General features: G+C 36.5%; 1 protein-coding gene across 1 annotated transcript in view; it reads left to right on the top strand.

Annotated features, from left to right (window-relative positions):
• Positions 1 to 23,673, top strand: part of hsd17b4.L (hydroxysteroid (17-beta) dehydrogenase 4 L homeolog) — a gene marked incomplete at its 5' end in the record, with an annotated part of 145,500 nt that overhangs the window by 48,182 nt on the left and 73,645 nt on the right. Inside the window, 4 exon segments of the mRNA NM_001092594.1 lie at positions 7,253 to 7,440; positions 10,674 to 10,765; positions 12,866 to 12,890; positions 15,150 to 15,278. Coding sequence (NP_001086063.1) covers positions 7,253 to 7,440; positions 10,674 to 10,765; positions 12,866 to 12,890; positions 15,150 to 15,278 — 434 coding nt within the window.

Here is a 23,673-nt window from a genome sequence, read left to right as displayed (position 1 = left end):
AATGCAAGTTTTTGCAATTCATAAAAAAGGAACGTTAAGAGCACAAGTCAGACATGCGCACAACCAGAGTGCAACATGAACAAGCTGAATTACCAATGTCCGGTACCAAGTAGTGGCTGGAGGCAGGCCTATTAGGTCTGAGGGGCCATATCCTTTGCGAAATTAAGTTTCCTTGGGAACCGAGCATTTAAAGCTGGGCCGCATTCATATCCATACTGGGCCGCAGGTTGGACGCCCCTGACTTAATCATTAAGTAAACCCAAAACTATTGTTTTGCCTTAAAGATTTATTATATCTTAGATGGGATCAAGTTCATGGTACTTTTTTATTATTATAGAGAAAAAATAAATTATTTTTAAAAATTTTAAGTATTTGATTGAAATGGAGTTGATAGGCGATGACCTTCCTGTAATTAGGAGCTTTCTGGATTACGGGTGTATGAATAATGGATCCCATTCCTGAACCTGCCTGTGACAACAACAGATTGTCTCAAAAAATCAAAAAAAAGATGTTCATTCCTAATAGTAGCTGTGATGGTATCAAATGTAAAAATAATTTGTCTCAGCCAGAGCCAAGAGCCATGGAACAGAAAGTAAAAAGACACTGCTATCAGCTCTAAATCATTTACAAATAACATTAAAGCAATTGACACTGTCCAGTTAATGTATAGTGGAAAGTTACTTTGTTACTTAGTTACTTTTTATTTATTATGCAAAAAACAGTATTTGGGTGGAGAGGCCCTTTAAGTTTTATTTACATGAAAGGTGCATTAACAACTTTTCTGCTTGGCTATTACCGCTTATTTTTTTGTTTTAATATAAATAAATAAAATAAAATGGATGACAGGGCAACAGCTGTTTTGCCAACTGGGCTCCAAAATAATATGCGCATAGACTGCAACATCTGTTCATCTTAAAACATGTATTGAATGTAGTCAGTCTGAACTGCACATAACCTAATTTGTTCCCTAAAGCAACAGAGAAATCTTGCCCAGCTTCAGATATTAACTAAAATATACAGATATATTCATTTCATTCCAAATCGTTTTTCTAAGCAGTTGTATTAAACTGCAAAAATTGTCTGCAACTGCTTCTGCATTTTATTGGATGATTACAGTATGTTTTGGTGCATTTTCACCTTGAGTGTCAGTGCCAGTAATTGTTTCTCAGTGGCTTTGTGTCTAATTCAGCAGAACAGTAACTTGCCTCTATAGGAGATCCATCTCAGATATTAATTTTGTGATTAGGACCAGCAGAGGTAGTAGTGTTCTTGGCACATACAAATTATTCAGTGTTGGGAATTGGGGTGCAACTTATATTTTCTTCTGCTGTTTGCAAAATACAAAATTGTATTGTAATTTGGCATTTATGTGCCATTGTAAAACTGTTTACTCAGGTATAGTAAAGCATTCTACAGAATAAATCTAGTAATATCTTGCACTATTGTGGCTAATCTATTGGCAATAAACTGCTTCAGTAGCTTTCCCTCTCCTTTAAAGGGGACCTGCCACTTTAAGCAGTAATTTCAAATTCTATTGTATGATGGTAGTCAAGAAGAATATACTTCACTTATACTTTATCTATTATTTAAATCTTGTTTCATTTTGTCTTGAAATTCACAATCACATCAAGCAGGTAGGTGCGATTTTTGTGATTTTATGTTCTTAAAGGAGAAGGAAACCTAGTTGGCGCAAAACCCCCCCCCCCTCCCATGTGTTGCCTACCCGTCCCGCTGGGCAAATGCCCCTAACTTGTTACTTACCCTTCTGTGCAGGTCCAGTCTACAGAGTTCACCGACGCCATCTTCTTCCAAGCGATCTTCTTCCTGCTTTGCCCGGCGCATGCGCAGTAGGAGCATTTCGCCGGTATGATCTACTGCGCATGCGCTAAAAGTCACAAAGTGAAATCGGAAAACTTTGTGACTTTTGGCACATGCGCAGTAGATCCGTACTGGTGAAATGCTCCTACTGCGCATGCGCCAAAACGCCGTTCAAAGCAGGAAGAAGATCGTGTGGAAGAAGATGGTGCCTGTGGACTGGACCTGCGCAGAAGGGTAAGTAACAAGTTAGGGGCATTTGCCCAGCGGGACGGGTAGGCCAGGGGGGAGGAGGGAGGGTGGGCAACACACGGGAGGGGGGGAGGGTTTTTTGCGCCGACTAGGTTTCCTTCTCCTTTAAAGGGATACTATCATGGGAAAAAATTTTTTTTTCAAAATGAATCAGTTAATAGTGCTGCCCCAGCAGAATTCTGCACTGAAATCCATTTCTCAAAGGAGCGAACTGATTTTTTTATATTCAATTTTGAAATCTGACATGGGGCTAGACATATTGTCAATTTCCCAGCTGCCCCAAGTCATGTGACTTGTGCTCTGATAAACTTCAATCACTCTTTACTGCTGTACTGCAAGTTAGAGTGATATCACCCCCCTCCCTTCCCCCCCCAAACAACAGAACAATGGGAAGGTAACCAGATAGCAGCTCCCCAACACAAGATAACAGCTGCCTGGTAGATCTAAGAACAGCACTCAATAGTAAAAACCAATGTCCCACTGAGACACATTCAGTTACATTGAGAAGGAAAAACAGCAGCCTGCCAGAAAGCATTTCTCTCCTATGCTGCAGGCGCAAGTCACATGACTGGGGGCAGCTGGGAAATTGACAAAATGTCTAGCCCCATGTCAGATTTCAAAATTTAATATAAAAAATCTGTTTGCTCTTTTGAGAAATGGATTTAAGTGCAGAATTCTGCTGGAGTAGCACTATTAACTGATGCATTTCGAAAAAAAACATGTTTTCTGATGACACGATCCCTTTAAGACAAGCTTTGCATTTTTCCAAAATCCTGTTTCTGTACCAGAAAGAGGGGCCGGATGCCATACCTCCCAACTGTCCTGTTTTTAGAGGGACAGTCCCTCTTTGGCAGCTCAACCCATAGTCCCTCATTTGTACTGGAAAGTCCTGTTTTCCTCTGAACTGAACAGCCAGAAAAAGAAACAAAGTTTCTAACTTAATTGGCTTTTGGCAGAGAGCCCAGAACATCCACAGCAGCAGATAAGATACTTTTGTAACAATTTTGAGATAATTGTAACAATATACGATAACAGGTCCCTTGGGGAAAGTTAGACTCACATCTTAAAGGGCAATTCACCTTCATTAGCAAAACTGTAATAACTGAAAAAAACATAGAAATATGTTCAAACTTTTATAACATGCCAAATGTTGTAAAATGAACTTGGTAATTAGCGGTGTGTCCATAAAATGATAGCTGAGACTTTAAACAAGCTTATAATAGGTGTGGATGGTTTAATGTTTAATTTAAAAAAACCTTAATTATACCGGTTTTTATGTCTGGATGACAGGTCCCCTTTAAAATCTAATATAAAAGCCTACGCTGCATGGCTAATACCAATTAAGTTTAGATGTATGATCTGTGGCTACAAAAGTGTGCAGTCAGCAGCATGTAGTTAAATGAATTACTACCAAGTCATGCATGCCGTGGGTTATATACGCGTCTGGTATTAGGGATGAGCTGGAAAACACCTTCTACATTATAAACTGTGACATTTACCAGCAATTCTTCGTTCTAAATATTAAAATAAAGGAATTGTTTAAATTGTCAGTTGTTAAAATAAAGACATCTACAGATGTCAGCTATTATTTTAGCAGCTGAATCCTTGTTAAATACCCCTATAGAAATGTAAATATTATTCTCATAAAAGCAATTATTGTTTGAATAACAAAAAAGGCAGCACTGTAATAGAGCAAATGGAACGGAATATTTGACCTGATTACTTTTGCTTAATGTAGTTAGAAAAATGTTGTATATATACAAGTGATTTACTGTATTGGAGAGATTAATAAATCAATGGCATAGACTATAACGTAAACATGAAATAACTAGCGCATTAATGTTTATAGGCATTAAAGACATAAAGGCTGATTTGCAATGCCACATGCAGTGTGCTTAGTGGAAAAACAGCAATCTGCCTTTTTTGTTTTGCACTTTGCTCACTAGGAGGAAAATGAAAACTCTAGAGCAGGGGTGTCCAAACTTTTAACAACGAGGGCCAGATTTGATGAGGTGAAAATGTGTGGGGGCCGGCCAGTTTAGCCTGACATTCTTTGACTCGAACCATTAAGTTTATTTTCATGAAGCTGCTGGATCCAGGCAAAATTAAATGTGAAGCTACTATGATATGTTAGTGCCCTACTGCACTGATCTCCTTCTTTCCCCATAGCCAGCAGGCCCGGACTGGCAATCTATGGGTTCTGCAAATACCAGAGGGGCTGCTATATGGTTCCATAGAAAGTTACCAAATAGTGGGCTGGTAGGGGGCTATTTGGGCTGGTAGGGGGATGTTTGGGCCTCTGTGTACTTGGAATGGCAGGGCCTATTTTGACTCCCAGTCCAGGCCTGATAGCCAGCCCCACCCACTCTCTGTAATCTTGTAATTTTTTATTCAACTGTTCATTCTCTCTCTGTTACACACTCACCTTCTGTAACTCCCCCTCCCTCTCAGAAACCAGGCATGAAAAAAAAGCTACACTACTAAAAAACCCTTTCTATCCCCTGACTCAAACCCCCCCCCCCTCGATAGTTTTACAACTCTAGTCTCCGTTACACACAAGCTCCTCTCCTTCTGGAGCTGCCAGCTCCCCCCTCCCTCTCAGAAACTAAAGGTGGACTCCTTGACTGTGACTTACTTCCCTGCTGCCGCACATTCATTTCTATGTGATCAGAGATAAGCAGGATCAAGCTGCAGCAGCACATTTTCAACACTTCTCACGTGTCTCAGTGATCACATAGAAATGAATGTGCGGCAGCAGGGAAGTAAGTCACAATCAAGGAGTCCACCTTTAGTTTCTGAGAGGGAGGGGGAGTGACAGAAGTTTAGTGTGTAACGGAGAGAGAACGGAGAGCTTTAAAAACTCACGGAGGCTGGCTGCTGCAGTGGGAATGGGGAGGAGGTCGAATCCCAGTCGGCAGCAAGTATTCTCAAGTGCAGCAGGTGCGCGTGTGACCTGCTGCGACGTTCTGCTCCTCTTCCGGCTCCCTCTCTGGTACTGCAGCTGACTTCCTCTTCACCGCTGGCCACTTCCACTGCACCGACTGGGGAGGGGGGTGGTGTGAAATGCTGCGGCCTGCGGGCCAATTAAAAATGAGTCGCGGGCCGCAGTTGGCCCGCGGGCCGTAGTTTGGACACCCCTGCTCTAGAGCAGTGATCCCCAACCAGTAGCTCATGAGCAACATGTTGCTCTTCAACCCCTTGGATGTTGCTCCCAGTCTCCCCAAAGCAGGTGCTTATTTTTTGAATTCCTGGTTTGGAAGCAAGTTTTAATTACATAAAACTAAGTATAAGGCCAAGTGGAGTCTCCTGTAGGCTGCCAGTCCACATAGGGGCTACCAAATAGCCAATCACAGCACTTATTTGGCACCCAAGGGACTTTCTCATGCTCGGGTTGCTCCCCAACTCTTTTTACATTTCAATGTGGCTCATAGGTAAAAAAAGGTTGGGGACCACTGCTCTACAGGGTACTCTCTTACATAATTTAGGGGTCAGGATAGTGGATACCTACAAAAAATGCACACGCCCCTCTTTTATGGAGCTTCCAAACGCAAGCGCTTTGCCTTTTGTCTTTTGCGCTTTGCACTCTTTTCTACACACTGTAATTGAGCCTCTAAGGCTCATTCATAGCAATGAAATTTGTGTGTTATAATAAATAAAGTACCCCAGTTGCAATATATGAGGATATTAGAAGTTACCTCGGAGTTCCATGACCTGGCCTCGTATATGGTCATGAAACTCCTCGGTAACTTATAATATCCTTATATTTTACAAGAGGGGGTACTTTATTCACTATATAAACAGTTCTTAGTGATGCCATTGGTTATAATAGGAGCTTAGGGATGTAATTTCCGTCTCATAACTCACTGAAACTTGTATATTATAATAAATTATTTTATTTTATTATTGTTGCAAAATGAGGATAGTAGAAGTCACCTCGGAGATCCATGACCTGTAGACCTTCAGCCTCATGTTTTTATATGGTCATGGAACTCCTCGGTAATGTATAATATCCTTATATTTTACAAGAGGGGGTACTTTTTTCACTATATATAGCAATATTTGTCAGTATTACATCAGTGCTGTAATTCATATCAACCACTGAAAAATAGGTTTAAATTATTTACTGCAAATTAGAAACTGAAAGCAAAGGATTTGTTGCTATGGGTTACTTCATAAGTCATAATGTCTCCCATTCAAAGTCAGGGTCTGTTAGACGGTTATAAGAAATTCTTGCTTAAAGGAAAAGTGTAAAAATAAAAACTGGGTAATTAGTTAGGTTGTGCCTAATAAAAAATGTTTCTTATATAATTAGTAATGTATAAAGGCTGGAGTGAGTGGATGTCTAACAGAACAGAACCCAACTTCCTGCTTTTCAGCTCTCTAACTCTGAGTTAGTCAGCGACCTGAAGGCTGGCACAAGGGACATAACTGTTCAGTGAGTTTGAAATTGATCCTTAGCATGCAGCTCAGATTCAAAAAGCAAACAGTTATGACCCATATGCCCACCTCAAGTCACTGATCAGTGGAAACCAAGAGAACAGCAAAGCAGGAAGTAGTGTTCTGGCTATTATGTTACATCTCCAGTCACTCCAGCCTTTATACTTTACATTATTTCTTAACTAACTATATTAGAAACATTTTTTTATTTTGCACTGTCTATCTATTAACCCAGTTTTCTTTTTACACTGAACTTTTCCTTTAAGATTGGGTCTGCCAAAGGGAGTATTAGAGCCAAGGAAATAGTGCTTCTGTTGATTTTTTAATAAATGATTGAAAAGATTTTTCCTTGTGTTTTTGTGCAATTACATTTATCATTATAACAGTTTGATGAAGATCAAATATTGATCTGTCTAAATATGTTTTAAAAAAAATTATGTCCTTATTGTGCATCCTCAAATGAGCATTTGACCGCAGCAGGAATTCTGATGCACTGAATCTTTTCTTGCCAATAAACCTGCAAAAATGACTCTCAGTGAAGATTAACAGAGAATCAATAGTTCTTTAGAATGTATCGACTATAGACCTTAACATGGTTAAATATTCTGCTGATGTTAAAACATTTTATTATTAAGATACTTGAATTAACTTCAGATTTTGCAAACTTTTTTGTACACAGCAACTGAAAAAAATGTATTTATAAACTGTGCTACTGTTAACTGCTGTTACTGTTTTTTATTCTTTGAAGAATAATAATGACTTCATCCGCTGCTGGCATCTATGGAAATTTTGGACAAGCAAACTACAGTGCTGCAAAACTTGGCCTTGTTGGTCTTTCTAATACTCTGGCCATCGAAGGGACAAAGTACAACATCCAGTCCAATTGTATTGCTCCTACTGCAGGCTCAAGATTGACACAGACTGTTATGCCGCAAGGTAGAGTAAATATTTTAAGAAAGTTTCTGGAGGATCTTGCTTTTTCCTGTTTAATTGAATTTATGTATGTATAAGCTTTCTAAAGTTAAAATGAACTAGTGGAAACAGAATAAATACAATTATATATTGAAGAAGAAAGAAAAGAGGTCTGAGCCTATGAGAATATGATGAAAAGCAATGTCTGCACACTTGTATATTGACGTGAAAGCCCTTAGCAGAGATTATGTTCAGGAGAGAAGCACCGGAAAAGCCAAACAGTGTAACTAGTTGTAAGTGCGTGAAGGGTTGTTCAACAAGATTACAAGGATTTTTTTAAATCTTATAATGTGATTAGAAACCCAAGATATATATTAATAAAGGCAGGGAGACACGGAACTACTGGTTATGTGATGTTTGCAGCAGCTTTTTATAATTATTGAATGTGGCTGGTTGGAAGTGTTACAGTAATCAGTACAGGTAATTGACAATTTCTCAGAAAAAGGTTATATTTTAGCAGTGATACTGAAGGAAATTCTTGCAGTATTCTGAAAGAAATTCTTTGAGAAAGTGGGTTTTGACTACCAATAATGAGCACAGGAAAAGTTTATTATTCCTAATTTTATTTGTGATGTATTAGAACATAGGAGCACTGATTTACTAAATGTTTGCAGTGTGCAAAACAACAAGTCACTGGTACACTTACATGTCCATTGCTTTGAATTACCTAGCTGTGACATGTAGTGTGCAATACACAACGGGGAGCCTGTACTTGCATGTGGACAAGGCTGATATTGTGTTCAGGACTCCCTTGTGTTGGAACATGCTGCATTTTGCACCGATACACAAAGTGGCACCCTGAGCTACCGTATGTGAGCACAAGTAGGCCCAATCACGTAGAGTAAGGCATTTCACTGGGTACAATTCTGGACCTAATTTAGATATTAACACATAGTGATTATAAATGAGCCCATTGATAATCTTGCCATGTCAATTCCAGATGTTGCATTGAGAATCTGATATAGACTTGTTGTTAAAGGAAAACTATACCCCCGAAAAATGTACTGTAGGTCTCTCTAAAATATATTGCATACTACAGCTCATGTGTAAAACCCTGCTTCATCTGAAATAAACATTTTCATAACAATATACTTTTTTTACTAGTATGTGCCATTGGGTAATCATAAACAGAAAATTGCCATTTAAAAAAAATAAGTGCCGTCCCCTGGGATCCTAGGATTTACAGTGCACACAAACAAACTATACATGTTAGGTCACATGAGCCAATAAACAGACAGAGTTGTGTCTTTTGCTTCCACACTTCTTCCTGTTACAGTTAGAGTTGAAGTATTTCTGGTCAGGTGATCTCTGAGGCAGCACACAGACCATCACAAAATGGTGGTTCAAGGCAAGCGATGTAAAAGGGAAATATCTACTTAAATATATATACCAGTTTGGTATGATTCTTTAATATGCCACTCAATTTGATATAAGCTATCCGTTGCTTAAGTATTAATTTTGGGGGTATAGTTTTCCTTTAACTAAGTTGAAACTGGAGTATAAATACAAGTCAGGACTGGGAGATACAGTTGGGGATGAATCAGAAGCAAATAACCACAATATGCCATCATTTTTACTCCCCCAGTGTATTGTGTAGTGTACAGTGGGAATAATTTATTGGGAATGTAGATTTATTTTAAATGTGCTTTATTTTTCTTGGCTGCTGGAATTAATGGATCAGCCTGCATTTTTAGCCTTGACTAAGTAGTCACTGTCTCATTGGCATGATGCACACAAGCTCCATATCACCTCCCTCACAAAAACTATTGTGATTATTTACAAGAAGCCTAAAGGCTTAACAGCCTAGAAACATATTATGACCTAAACTGTTGTTTGGCCAGCCATAAGGGGCCCTTTACCTTGTAGGGACAACTCCCTAATCTTTACACTTTAAAGTATTAATATAAACAACATTAGGACAGTAGAACATTTCTCGGGAGTTGGGAATCTTCTGAATTTTGTATAAATATTATTTACTAAGTTAGGTGTGGTATAGTTGAAGAAAACAGAAGGATGTTATAGTTCTTAAAACTATAACTGAAGGTTTTTAGTTCTAGTACTTTTGCAGTAATGCATTTATAGGTTTAGGCACCGCAATGGGTTTTTGCAGAGGATCAACAGGGGAAGATCAGTTAAGGAATGTGTTGGTTAAACATGCTACTGTTTTTTTCTAGGAGTAAAAAGGAATATGGAAAAATTGGAGACAAATTGGTATATAGAAGTTGATATTTCTGTTTCGTTCTATTAAAACTAGAAATAATGGGGAGTAGGGTCTAGTGAACAGGAGCTCTAAAATTATGGTGCATTGCTTTCAACTGAATTATTGGTTTCGGTCGGGCTTTGGTTGACCTTTGAATAAAACAGATGATGAAGGTGAAGAGAAACAAGATCATGCTCGGGTTTGTTGAAAGTAGAAGATGTCACTTTATGTTATATAAGCATATATTTTGATTAGAGGAGCTGAAAATAAAAAAAAACTTCACTTCCTTGGGCAGTTATACTGAATTGTATTTAATCTTCCATCACAAAGAGAAAACATTGCAAACAAATTTTGTTCCAGCTTCATAAAAGTCAAGTTCTATATTTCATGCTAAAAGATCAAATCAAAGGCAGTATTAACTTTAAAGTAGCAGAGGTACAGGAGTCAAAGGAAATGCAATGGATAATAATGCAAGAGATCACAAGAAGTTTTTGTAGCAGGTTTGCAGATAAACAAGCAGAATGAGGTTGGGACATCTAGTCAGTCCAGCAGACAAAAGGGTTTTGAGTGTTCTCTGAAAATGGAATTTGTGACCTAGATACAAAGAACAGCAGGCACCAGCTTGACTCTAAATATTTAAACAAACACCTCAACAGAATAATTTAAGTTGAGGCAAGTTAAATCTTTTAAGCAGGGTTGGATGAGTGAAAGTAGATTTCCAGCTCATAGCTGATCAAAACGGCAGAAAAGCTTCTAGACCTCCTGCTCTTCTTCTAAGAGAACTATTCAATTCCATGGTAATTTTGCATACAGTATTGTGTATGGCTTAGAATCAAAACCTTCCACACTTTTTAATACCAAAAAGGATTTCTTTTTTTATTTCTGTTATTTCCATTATACATTTGTTTTATGCAACTGTCAGCTGACATTATTTTTAATATTTAAAAATGATAATGCATAATGTCCTATTTTTATAACCGATATTGTGTTATTCCAGATCTCTTGGATGCTCTGAAGCCTGAATACGTGACTCCTCTTGTTTTGTGGCTCTGCCACGAAAGTTGTCAGGAGACTGGAAGTTTGTTTGAAGTAAGTGTGTAATTAGTGCCTTATTGTTTTTTTTTTTTATTTAATATTGCCATTTTTTTTGGCATTCAACCACCAAACCGTTGCCTCATCATTTAAACCAGTATTAAATTAACACCTCTCCGACCCTATGGAGAATGGTGAAAATACAAGAGTGTCGGTGGAATTACAATGAAAGTCTATGTAGGGGCAACTGCAAGCTTTTATATGCCTGCCCACCAAGCTGGATATTGCATGGATGCCAAAATGCTTTCTGCTGTGTCATGTGCATGTTGAGACTTTCTTAAACTGATTCTGGTAGAATTGCAATCAAAGGTAACTTAGTCCAAAGTCCACTGCACAGCATGGGGTAGAGCAGTAAGAACAGACAGCATATCTTTAGTTTAGTTTGTTTAAAGCCAAAACAGGCACTCAATATTTATACATATAGCTTTGTATCCAAATGCCATCAAACCGTTTTCTGTTTGTAATTACTGCTTTCAATTTAGCTTCTGTCTTAACTCAGTGATGCATACCCAGTCATACTACTCACTTCTGTGCTTGATGTCACAAAATCTGAACGTTGTCACTGAAAATCGTACTATTTCTTATGAGGATAGGTTTGTATTTGAGAAAAAACAAACAGTGTCTACATCCCACATTGTTTTTAAAGGAGTGGTACAACTTTGATTTAACTTTTATTATGATGTAGAGAGTGATATTCTGAGATAATTTGCAATTGTTTTGTATTCTTTTTTTTTTTTTTTAGTTATTTAGCTTTTTATTCAACAGGTTGCAATTTTAGCAATCTAGTTGCTAGGGTCCAAATGTGTTTTTGGATGGGGTAAATGCTGGAAAGAATCAGAAGAAAAAGGCAAATAATTAAAAAGCTATTAAAAATAAATGATGAAGACCAATTGAAAAGTTGTTGAGAACTGTCCATTCTAGCACATGCTAAAAGTTAACTGAAAGGTGAACCACTCCTTTAATACATTTATGGTCCTAATATATATATATATATATATATATATATATATATATATATATATATATATATATATATATATATATATATATATATATATATATATATATATATATATATATATATATATATATATATATATATATATATATATATATGCTAAGAGGACGAAGAGGAGGCTGGAGAAGGACAGCAAGGACCCGAGGAAGGGGGGGGTTGACAGCACAATTTGGCGATGTCCTTATGTGCACTGTTTAGTGCCGACAGAGTCTGCCTTTGTATGAATAGACGGTATAGACCGGTTCCCAATGGAGTTACACGCCTCATGGAGAGGGCTGACTGGCGCTGATTTCCACTATTCCATGCTTTCACGCATGCTATTCTGCACCTTTAAGTTATTTGGGTGTTGCAGAGAGATGTAGTTCAGCAACATCCAGGTAGGCTTTTTGAAATGCTATAGATCAGGTTGAAGAAAGCAGATATAGATAATGTGATTTTCTGGATTGTGTCTGTTGTGTTGTTGCACTTGAGTTGATGCACATTTGCTTCTGTCCTTGCACCTTGTTTTTTTGGTGTGTGTGTGTATCTGTGCAGAATCTGTGGCATAAAGCTGTATACGATCTTTGATAACTTTCTGTTTCACTTATATTGCAAGTATATAGTATAGGCTTATACTCAAGTCAATACAGTTTCCCAGTTTTCCTAGGTAAAATTAGGTACCTCGGCTTATACTCGAGTATATACGGTATATGTATTTATAAACAAAACATAAAGCATCAACAAAATGTTGTTTAGGTTGTGTGGTAATACTTTAAAAGTAAAAAGACATTGAACAAAGGTGCATGTGCACAAAAGTAAAAAAAAAAAAAAAAAGAAAAAACTAAGGATTTTGAAAAATATTTCTGTTTGTCTGTGTGTTAGGAGGATACAAGGCCATTCAAGGCCACTGGAGAAACAAAATGATTTTTTTTGAGAGAACTGTATCTAGAGATAAGGTTAGACATATAAACTGCTACATTGCGGAACAGGTCTTTTAAGGTTAGGTTGACAAAGAATTGTTACAAAGCTGTGAAAATTACCTGTTTCCTATTTTGTTTTTTAATTATTTATGGCACTTTTCACATTTTGTCTTTCAATAGGTGGGAGCAGGATGGGTAGGAAAATGTAAGTATCTCAGTGACTGACATGACAAACAATATATTGCAAGGCTGTTATTTAATATTATAATAATGCTGGGTGCATGCTGTTGTACCATAAAAGTAAACATCCCCTGTTATTATCATCATAATAATTAAAACAAACTTAATAATAAATACCTTTTATTAGGGTCACTAGTGTTTCAACATTGTTTTTTAAATATAGAGTTAAGCAAGGAGCCTTTATAACATTTAATTGCTCATGATTCTCTTGGTCCCCGAGAAGTCTGAAACAAATCAGACTTCCACTAATTATTATTGCTAATCACTTATTATTAACTATATAGTTAACTGGACAGGGCACTGATTGCTTCCTACCCAAAAGTCAATGGTTTCTTGTACAGTCTCCTATTCTGCTGTGACTGTGAATATTTGTCAAAATATAATAACTACAGATTTAGGGAGTTATTTACTAAAATCCAAATTTTATTTAGGCTCTACTAAACTCCCATCCCCGATTTTGCCTTATTTATTAATAAAATAAAAATAATAAAATTGAGCAGAATAGGGACATCTCCCATTGACTTATACATGTCCTCAACAGGTCTGAGATAGCGGATTTTCATATTTGGACTTTTTGCAAATAAATTTGAGGTTTTTTTCACAAAAGATTAAAATTTTTGCACTAAAAAGCCACACCAGAAAAATTTCTGTTTTTGTAAATAAACCCCTTACTGTTTTCAATATGAGCTTAAATTCACATTTCCCAAACTTTTCTAAAATATTCCATTACCAACCAATTTTAATATCCCTTATATTGTGCTATTTCTGTGACATAAGCGATTTTGTTTGTTCCAGTACATCTTAAATTCATACATATTTAAATCTCTGTTGATTTGATTTCTCTGCATCTGTTGATTGCATCTATTTCCAGATATTGTTTCTATTAAAGCCTCACTAAATTGCAGTGCTGTAAAACCCATAATTGGATGAGGTACACTTGCAGCTGCCCTTCTTTTAACAATTATTGCATTTTTTTTAAGGGGGACCCATCACCCAAAAAAAATTATTCAAAATCCTATTTTATCACATTAGTCGAGCAAAATGAACTTTAATTACACAATATAAATTATTTGACTCTTGCTTCCTTCAGTCTGGGAATTCATAATTATAGCAAGCAGGCAGGAGCCATTTTATGCACACTGTTATTAAGACAAGCCTTGTATCATCTCAGAATCTTGTTTGTGCACCAGAATGGGGGACCTAAAGTCCATCCCCATGTCCTGGCTACACAGTTAAATGGTAAAGAGAACGGGGGAATGTGGGGAGAGCATCGATTTCTATTAAGTGCTGAATGGAAAGTGAAAGTAATTGTCTGCCTCGTCTCTATACCCAGGGCATAGAGGAGTGGCAGACAATATTTGATTGACAGCTGAGATTTACAACAGCTATGAATGCTTTAATAAAAAAATAGAAATTGGATTTCATGTTTAATTTGAAAAGGACTTTTATTATACAGATTTTTGTGGCTGGGTGACAGGTCCACTTTAAGATATTCATCTCCGCTACCTGAGAATTATAAAATACACTGCCCCATTTAATTGTGAAGAATTGTTTAATTTTATAAACATAAGTAATTTCCTTATTCAACAAGATATTTCCAGTAAAATAATTAGTCAAATGGCTGTTTAATCATAAATTATCTTTTTGCGCCTAAAAATGGTGGTGAAACCATTTTGCCTGCTCAAATAAATAAAGAATTTAATTGGTTTACCATTTTTTATGTTTAGTAACATTGCTTATGGAAGTGCATAAACACAGAAATAGTGAGCATAACTGTATACCTTGCAGAGTTTAGAGCATCCCATTATTTTTTTAAAGTATTTGCTTTTTATTCACCTTCTTCTGTCAGGTTATATTTAAACTTATACTTTCAATTTTTTTGTTCCATTATGTTACACTGTGCATTTCCTTTGGAAGAAGACAGTTCAATAATTTAACTGCATGGATGTAGAATTGCACCTCATCCACAAAAATCTAAAGACTTATTGAGCTGTTAAGTGTGATGAAAATTCTGTATCGTCTCCTGCTGCAAAGTCGTTTAGTATTTTGTTAAGAAGGATGAATGGCATTAAGTTTAAAAAGCTGTTAGCAAATGCGGTGGATAGTTTAGAAAAGCCTGTTGAAAAGTATCCTTGAGAAGTAAGTTTGTTTTGTAGTTCTTCTAACTCTTTGTTGTTACCTCCAGCTTCCTGATCAATAATTTCTATTCCATCTTTCTAATTAGTGCGTTGGGAGCGATCTCTTGGTGCTATTATCAGGCAGACGAATCGTCCAATGACACCAGAAGCTGTACGTGATGAGTGGGCAAAGATCTGTGATTTTGATAATGCCGACAAGCCACAGACAATCCAAGGTACACCATATAAATTAGACCACAAACGTTTTATTATTGTGTCTAGTGATACCTAGTAAATATATGGTGTATTCTTTCTTTCTAATAGCCTTGCAGTACATTTTCACTTGTCATTTAGCTCAACGATACAAGCAGAGAAGTTCTTAGACCATAAAGAAAATCAAAACTTTAATCAAAGGGGGACTGCCATAACTAAAAACGCACCCATGTGGTTATTATTGTGCTGTATTTTATTCACAAACACATATTGTAATGTTTTACTTATGGTTTTTGAGATGATAATTTTTTCACTTTCTGTATTGTTTGCCAGCTGGGCATTCTTGATTATGTGTGTGTGTGTGTGTGTGTGTGTGTGTGTGTGTGTGTGTGTGTGTATATATGTATGTATGTATGTATGTGTATATATATATATATATATGTATGTGTATATATATATGCATATATATATATATATATATATATGTATATATGTGTGTGTGTGTATATATATATATATATATAAATGTATATACTGTGTATATATGTATATGTATATATATATATATATATATATATATATATATATATATATATATATATATATATATATATATATATATAAAATAAGGATATATATTAAAAAAATGAATGTGTGAAAATACAACTGATTTTCAAAAGACCATGTCTCCAGAATGCTCCAGTACCAAATATGTGTGGTTTTATAAGGATTTCTGGCTCCTAGCAGCACACTACCAAATTTCAAAGGACTACACCAGAAATTGGCATATCATAGATTGCAAAAAAAAACCTCTTAACAGTTGGTTTACCCCAGAAACCAAATATTTACAAATAAGTACATATTCCGATTGATACAAAATGGGTAAATGTCTTTCTACTCCATACTCTTCAACTCTCTTGATGAACTTTAGCACTGAACTGAGAATGCAGCACAATGGCTTCATATGCAACAAAATCACAAATCAATACAGATATTATGTATATTTAGTTAAACCAATGGCTTTATCATTGCCCGTAGCCTAACAAGGGATTTAATGTATTAAACCAGTACATTTTTGGAGTTCTGAGGGATTGAATTTTCCTATTGAACCAATAGAATAATTTGAATAGTTTGATCAAGATTTCTATAAAGATCAAAACAGATAGGAATCCTGTGGGACTTTCCATTTGATCTTTGATAAGTTTGTCCTAAGAGGTGAATGTCTAATTATATTTTACAAGGTAGGGACCTGCTGTGCTTAAAATAATAATGTGTATAGAGCTGCATACAGTAATAATGGTAATTAGATTGTATAATGTATGCTATTGGTTCATTAATTCCTCTGCTCCGAAAGTCAAGGAAGTGGCTGTAATCATTTTGTTTAATCAAAACCTTTTTCGCATGTTAGGTGTTCATATTGTGGGAGTATTTCAGTTGTTCCTGTGTTTTATTTCTCCTGACGATTTCTCTATTTTATAGGGATGCACCGAATCCACTATTTTGGATTTGTCTGAACCCCTGAATCCATTGCGAAAGATTCGGCCGAATACCGAACTGAATCCAAATCCTAATTTGCATATGCTAATTAGGGGTGGGAAGGGGAAAACATTTTTTACCTACTTGTTTTGTAACAAAAAGTCACGCGATTTCCCATCCCATCCCTAATTTACATATGCAAATTAGGATTTGGATTCGGTTCGGCTGGGCAGAAGGATTCGGCTGAATCCGAATCTTGCTGCAAAAGGCCGAATCCCGAACCGAATCCTGGATTCGATGCGTCCCTACTATTTTATGGTGAGTGTAGTTGTACATTTGAGTAATATTGTAGTACAGGTATAGGATCCCTTATCTGGAAACCCGATATCCAGAAAGCTCCAAATTACGGAATGGCTGTCTCCCATACACTCCATTTTATCCAAATAGTCCAAATTTTTAAAAATGATTTCCTTTTTCTCTGTAATACTAAAACAGTAGCTTGTACTTGATCCCAACTAAGATATAATTAATCCTTATTGGAAGCAAAATCAGCCTATTGGGTTTATTTAATGTTTAAATTAATTTCTAGTAGACTTAAGGCATGAAGACCCAAATTACGGAAAGATCCATTATCCGGAAAACCCCAGGTCCCGAGCATTCTGGATAACAGGTCCCATACCTGTAGGTGGAAAGGAATGATACCATTTAAATACAGGTTTGGGACCTGTTATCCATAATGCTCAGGACCTGGGAACTGAGCTTTCTTTCATTTGGATCTTCAAACCTTAAAAATCATGTAACCATTTAATAAATCCAATGGGCTGGTTTTCCTCCCAGTAAGGATTAATGTACAAGGTAATATTTTATTAAGGTAATATTTTATTATTACAGAGATAAAAGGAAAGCATTTATTTATATTGAATTATTTGGATAACATGGAGTCTATAGGAGAAGGCCTTTCCATAATTCATAGCTTTCTGGATAACGGGTTTCCAGATAACATATACCTGTAATTTAAATCTTTCATAAGAAAGGCCAAATTAGGTGTATGTAGCCTTTTTTTAAGTTAGGGAAACTACCTGGTGCTATGTAAGGCAAGGAAATACAGTAAAAGCGTATATAGAGGACACTAAAGAATTAAAAAGTACTTGAAATGGTAATAAGACACCATAAAAAGTCCCAAGGACCAAAATAATGCAGCATTCTGCGAATGGATATGAAGCAAGAGACGCTGTGATAATGAGGACTCCCATAAAAATGTTCCTGAAGTTAGAATACCAATTAAGTATGTAGCAATGACAAATGAAAGAAATGATGTGAACCAAACACTATGGGTATGGGATGGTACAGACTGTAATAAAAATGCAGATAAGACAGTGTTACTGTAAAAGTACCATAACAATCTTCTAAAAATGAAAACACAAGATTTAGCCATACCAGATGAGATGAAGTTAAAAAATGCTGTACGAACCACTGATGATAATTTAATATAGGAAAACCTCCTCCAATTACACTGGTAGTTAGGAGGGTTGTTCTAGTACACTCAGAACAGGAGGACACAAAGGTTCAGGATTCATAGTAAAAACAAATAAAAACGTGTCCTGTATACCATCTCCATCATGTATCACCCCATGGGCTACATAGAAAGCTGGAAGAACTCGGTAAGTAATGGTTGTATAAAAGGAAGACCATAAAAAGACAGTGTAGCATCCTATACTGTATATTAGAAAATAACATGCCTTTCTTTATTTCTTATTCTCTCTAATGCAATTTGGTGGATTTCTGAAACCTATTTCTTCCTTTACTTGTATGGACTGAAATATATTAAAGACTTTTCTGTAGTCCAACTAGGGATGCACCGAATCCACGATTCTGTTCCGGAATCGGCCAGGATTTGGCCCTTTTCAGCAGGATTCAGCCGAATCCTTCTGCCAGGATTGGATTTCTTAGGGACTGATGGTGTTCATGAATTGCAATAGATTTCTTACGTTGGCAAATGTTTCTGTAATAAGACCTGGAAAAAGAATCAAATAAGAAACATAAAGAATCAAGTTAGAAAATAAGGAATGTGTTTAAACATAAGTACAGGTATGGCACCCGTTGTCTGGAAACCCATTATGCAGAAAGCTCCAAATTACTGAAAGGCAGTCTCCCATAGACTTCATTTTATCCAAATATTCCAAATTATGAAAAGTTATTTTCTTTTTATCTGATTTAATAAAACAGTACAGGTATGGGACGCGTTACCTGGAAACCCATTATGCAGAAAGCTCCGAATTACTGAAAGGCTGTCTCCCATAGACTAAATTTTATCCAAATAGTCCAAATTTTGAAAAGTTATTTCTTTTTATCTATAATAATAAAACAGTACAGGTATGGGACCCTTTATCCGGAAACCCAATATCCAGAAAGCTCCAAATTATGGGAAGGTCATCTCCCATAGACTCCATTTTATCCAAATAATCCAAATTTTTAAAAATGATTTCCGTTTTCTCTGTAATAATAGAACAGTACCTACTTGATCCAAAGAAGATGTACGGTACTTTATCCTTATTAGAGCCAAAACCAGCCTATTTGATTTATTTAATATTTAAAAGATTTTCTTGTAGGCCTAAGGTATGAAGATCCACATTATGGAAAGATCCTTTATCTGGAAAGTTCCAGGTCCCTAACATTTTGGATAACAGGTCCCATAACTGTACCATGTACTTGATCTTTATTAATCCTTATTGGAAATAAACCCAGCATATTAGGTTTATTAACTGTAATATTTACATGACTTTTTTTTGTAGACTTAAGGTACTAAGATCCAAATTACAAAAAGATCCGTTATCTGGAAAACTTCAGGTCCAGAGCATTCTGGATAACAGGTTCTATACCTGTATTATTTATTGTACTTCAGTGTGCTGCACTACTGGAAAAGTGCTCCAACTTCTTCTGCTGGTATCTGAACTGAGAATGCCACATCAAGATTTTCATTTTTCCATAAATCTCTGCTGTTTAGGAGCAGGGGGTCTAGTTAATAAGTTGCATCCTTATTTTTATTTTCCCAATGTAATGGTGAAGAAACTGAAAGCTTGCACCACTCGGAATCTGTAAGAGAATTTTAAGACTTAAAAGGCTCTGCAGCTCATTTTATGCCATAGGTGTCAGTGTGCACTAATCCAGAATAACCAATTAGTCCATCCTAAATGGTTGGTATGGCCTACTGAACTTGCTCATTTTAAGCGTGTTAGATAAGAGGCTTACTTGAGAAAACTATCTAGCCTTGCTGATAGGGTGAATCTTTCAGCAAGGTTTCTTTTTTTTTTATTTGTGATGACTGTGAACAAAGGCTCGGGGGGTTGTTCATAATTTGTAGTTGTCATTTATATTTTTGTTGCATTTATGATTTTTTTTGACCATCTTAACAAAAGGTGAATTCAATTCTACACACAGATTTTATCAGATGTGAGTTTCTTGATGTGTAGAATCCAGTCTTTCTGCTTTTTTTTGTTTTTGTGTGGCCTATGTGCATTTCTTCAGGAAACCAGGTATGCAGCAAGCTCTGAATTACGGAAAGGCCATCTCCCATAGACTCCATTTTATCCAATTAATCTAAATTTTGAAAAGTTATTTCCTTTTTATCAGTAATAATAAAACAGTACAGGTATAGGATAAAATAGACCCCATTTTATCCAAATAATCGAAATTTTAAAAAATGATTTCCATATTCTCTGTAATAATAGAACAATTTAAATTTCCCAAACCATCAGTGACTTTCCTACAAAAGAAAAACCTATGTGCTTTTCTTCTTCTAGTATCTTTTGTGGAACAGTCGTTTTCTCTGCCAAACTCCCTTCTAGCTGGAACAATTTATCCCCAGTTATAGTCTTTAAAGGGAACAGGGCAACATTTTATTTTGTATTCGGCATCATATTGCAAGATGTTCCTTTGTTCTGCCATTGGGCCTAGATTTTAAATCAATGCATTGTGGTGCCATTGCTGCTATTGGTCTCTCAGTGAATTGCTGTAATATGTGTTCCAGCTCTACCTACAGTATTTTCTATTACACATGTTGATTTCAAGGGCCTTGTTATCTACAAGCAATAACAACTTCAGAGGCAGGTACATAAAACGTTTGCCTTGAGTCACTTCTGCAGCAATCGCCTGCAATCAGACTGCCACTTCTGACAGTTGCACACATTCTTGCATTAGATCATGATTCTGTCCCTTTTGTTACCTCCATGCTATTAATCTCTACAACTTTGGGAATTTGGGATTCTCCTCATTTTCTGTAGCCCTAAGTTACCTTTATTCTCTCTGATACAAGAAATGTACCAGTTAATAAGGTTAGAATTATTTAACTTTATAGTATTATATATTAATGGGGGAATGTAATATGTTTTACTACATCGAAAAAGTACGCAAAGACCATTCCAAACATTAGCGACCAAGATTTTCATTGTTTTCCTCCTTTTTGACCGATTTTAGACCTCCTCGCAATGTTTGCGACCAAATGGCTGTTGCGAATCTGCGTAGTGTATGTAATATTCACCAGAGACTGATTTTACATTGCAAGCAGTGTTAAACATTCATAAAAATGCCAATTACATTCCCCCTATAGAGTTGCTTTCACGTACCTCCCAGCTGTCCCGTTTTTAACAGCTCAACCTGCAGTCCCGGCTTTTTACTGAAATGTCCTGACTTTCCCTTTGATGTCTTGCATTGAACAGCAAGAAAAAGATACAAAGGGGCAACTTTACTTACCTTCAAAGTTGTGCCAGTGTTGGCTGCGCCGTACGCCACCACACTTAGCCAGGCGTAGATTCGCCAGGGCTGTGCAAATTTACAAAGATCCAAAGTTGCACACAAGTTACCGATCGTTTGCTAAGTTGCGCTAGCGATGTTACGATCGGTGGGTCGAAGTTACGATAGCGATGGCAAATTTGCATACGGTGTGTGGTTAAAGTACAATTGCGGTATATGCAGCAGCAAATACATTACACTACACAAGGCCAGGGAACCTTAATAAATGTGTTCTAATGCCCTACACATGTGCCCACAGTGTAGTTTAGGTGCCATATGTTATCAAATGTAGGGGGGAAGGAGGGTCCCAAAAAAAATAATTCGATCTTTTTCAGCCTATCACCCTATAAAAAGTAAAAGACGCCAGCGTTTTTTTGAGATTTATAAAAAATGTAAACTTTTTTTGGACCATCCCTATCTACTCTATTGCATTGAAGTAACTGCAGCAGCACTCTGTTCTGTGATAAATGATATTTATTCGTGCATCGGCAACGTTTCGAGCTATACCAGCTCTTTATCTTTAGAGTTTATCTACTCTATTGCACTTCGCCTGGTCTGAGGTGGCGACGTAAAGTCTGGCGCAAGAGGTAATGTTCACGAAAAGAGCACAACTTCGCCTGGCGTAAGGGTGCGAAGTAGCGCTAGAGTGGCAAAATGACATCACGCTGGCGAATTTTCGCTAGCGTTAGCCACTTCGCCCTTCAGTAAATTTGCCCCATTGTTTCTAACTTAATTGGCTTTTGCCAGAAAGCCCAGAACAGCCACCAGGTGTAACTTCTGTAACAATTTAAGATAAGCAAATAAGTAATTGTAACAATTAAAGATAAGCAGGTCTTGTGGGGAAACTGTGACCAGCAGCTTAAAGGGCAATTTCCCTTCATTAGCAAAATTGTGATAAAACATAAAAACCACAGAAATGTTTTCAAACTTTAATAACCTGCCAAATTTTGTAATTGGGAAGGGGGTGTGGCCACAACATGGGCGTGGTCAAAAAGACATTGTCGCCGCGCTATGCGGTGGCAAATCTTTTTGTCCCTCTTTCTATTTCCAAAATGTTGGGAATGTTTCTCCATCAACTCTTGCATCAAATCTGTTGGGAATGTTTCAGCATCAACTCTTGATTTTCCTGCCTGTTTTATCAGAACCTCTCCTGTCCCGGCTGCCCCTCTTGCCTTCCCTCAATTTTATGATCCTATGGGTGTAAAGTCATACAGAAGAACATGCTACTGCAATCTCTTTTGTACAGACCTGAACTTCATTAAAACTAACAGTTTGACTTTTTATGTAACCTTTTCTCCACGGCTTTTATACGTAAACAATCATCTCTTATCCAGCGGATACCATGACTCCCCAAAAATACTATTATTTTATTATTTATATATCTTATCCATGTAACTGTTAATAGCATCTTACTTCTCTATAAGAATTTTTTAACTTACATTTTTTTACAAATAAAAAATGACTTCATATGGGTGTTTTTGATTCCTTACATCTGCTGCATAACGCTTGCATTGCCCATCCTATATGATCTATTCAAATGAACATACATATTGACAAAAGATCAGGCAATCTGTGAAGCTGTCGGAAGTGCTGACTTCTATGTAGGAAACCTTTGTACACGTGAAGTTTAAAGATTGCTGTAGAATGTCCATCGTTTAATTACTTTTGTTTCATCCATTGATTGACTCTTCAGACCTGCAGTAAATATTTCGACTGCATTTTTAAAGAAAATTCTTTAAACTAAAACTGGCTTGATGGAAATTGCAATTTAATCCTTTCTGATCCTTGGAAATTAAGCACTGCTTTCAGAGTTATTAAAAAAGCAAAAATTACAACTAATGCCAGTCATGTCTATAGATTAAATGAGCTGGCTCATAGGTTGCATAACAAATGAGCCTCTATCATACTCTTCTAATCTGAAAATCTTTAATTCAGACTTAACATTAATCTACATTATAAGAACATTTGTTGTTTGTTTATTAGAGGCCATTATCTACATTCTTTTTCTTTATCAGCTCTAGGTGACATTTTTACTGAGGACCCAGTTTACACATTATAGCATTTCCTGGGTTGTGTAAATTTGACCATCCAGAGATCTTCTCAAACGAGTGAATCTTTGCCTGATCTATCCACCCAGTTGGGGGACCATCTTGG

The sequence above is a fragment of the Xenopus laevis genome, chromosome 1L (genome assembly GCF_017654675.1).
Source record: "Xenopus laevis strain J_2021 chromosome 1L, Xenopus_laevis_v10.1, whole genome shotgun sequence".
Lineage (NCBI taxonomy): Eukaryota > Metazoa > Chordata > Amphibia > Anura > Pipidae > Xenopus > Xenopus laevis.
The sequence above is the reverse complement of the archived record's forward strand: the minus strand, read 5'-3'. Positions and strand labels throughout refer to the sequence as shown.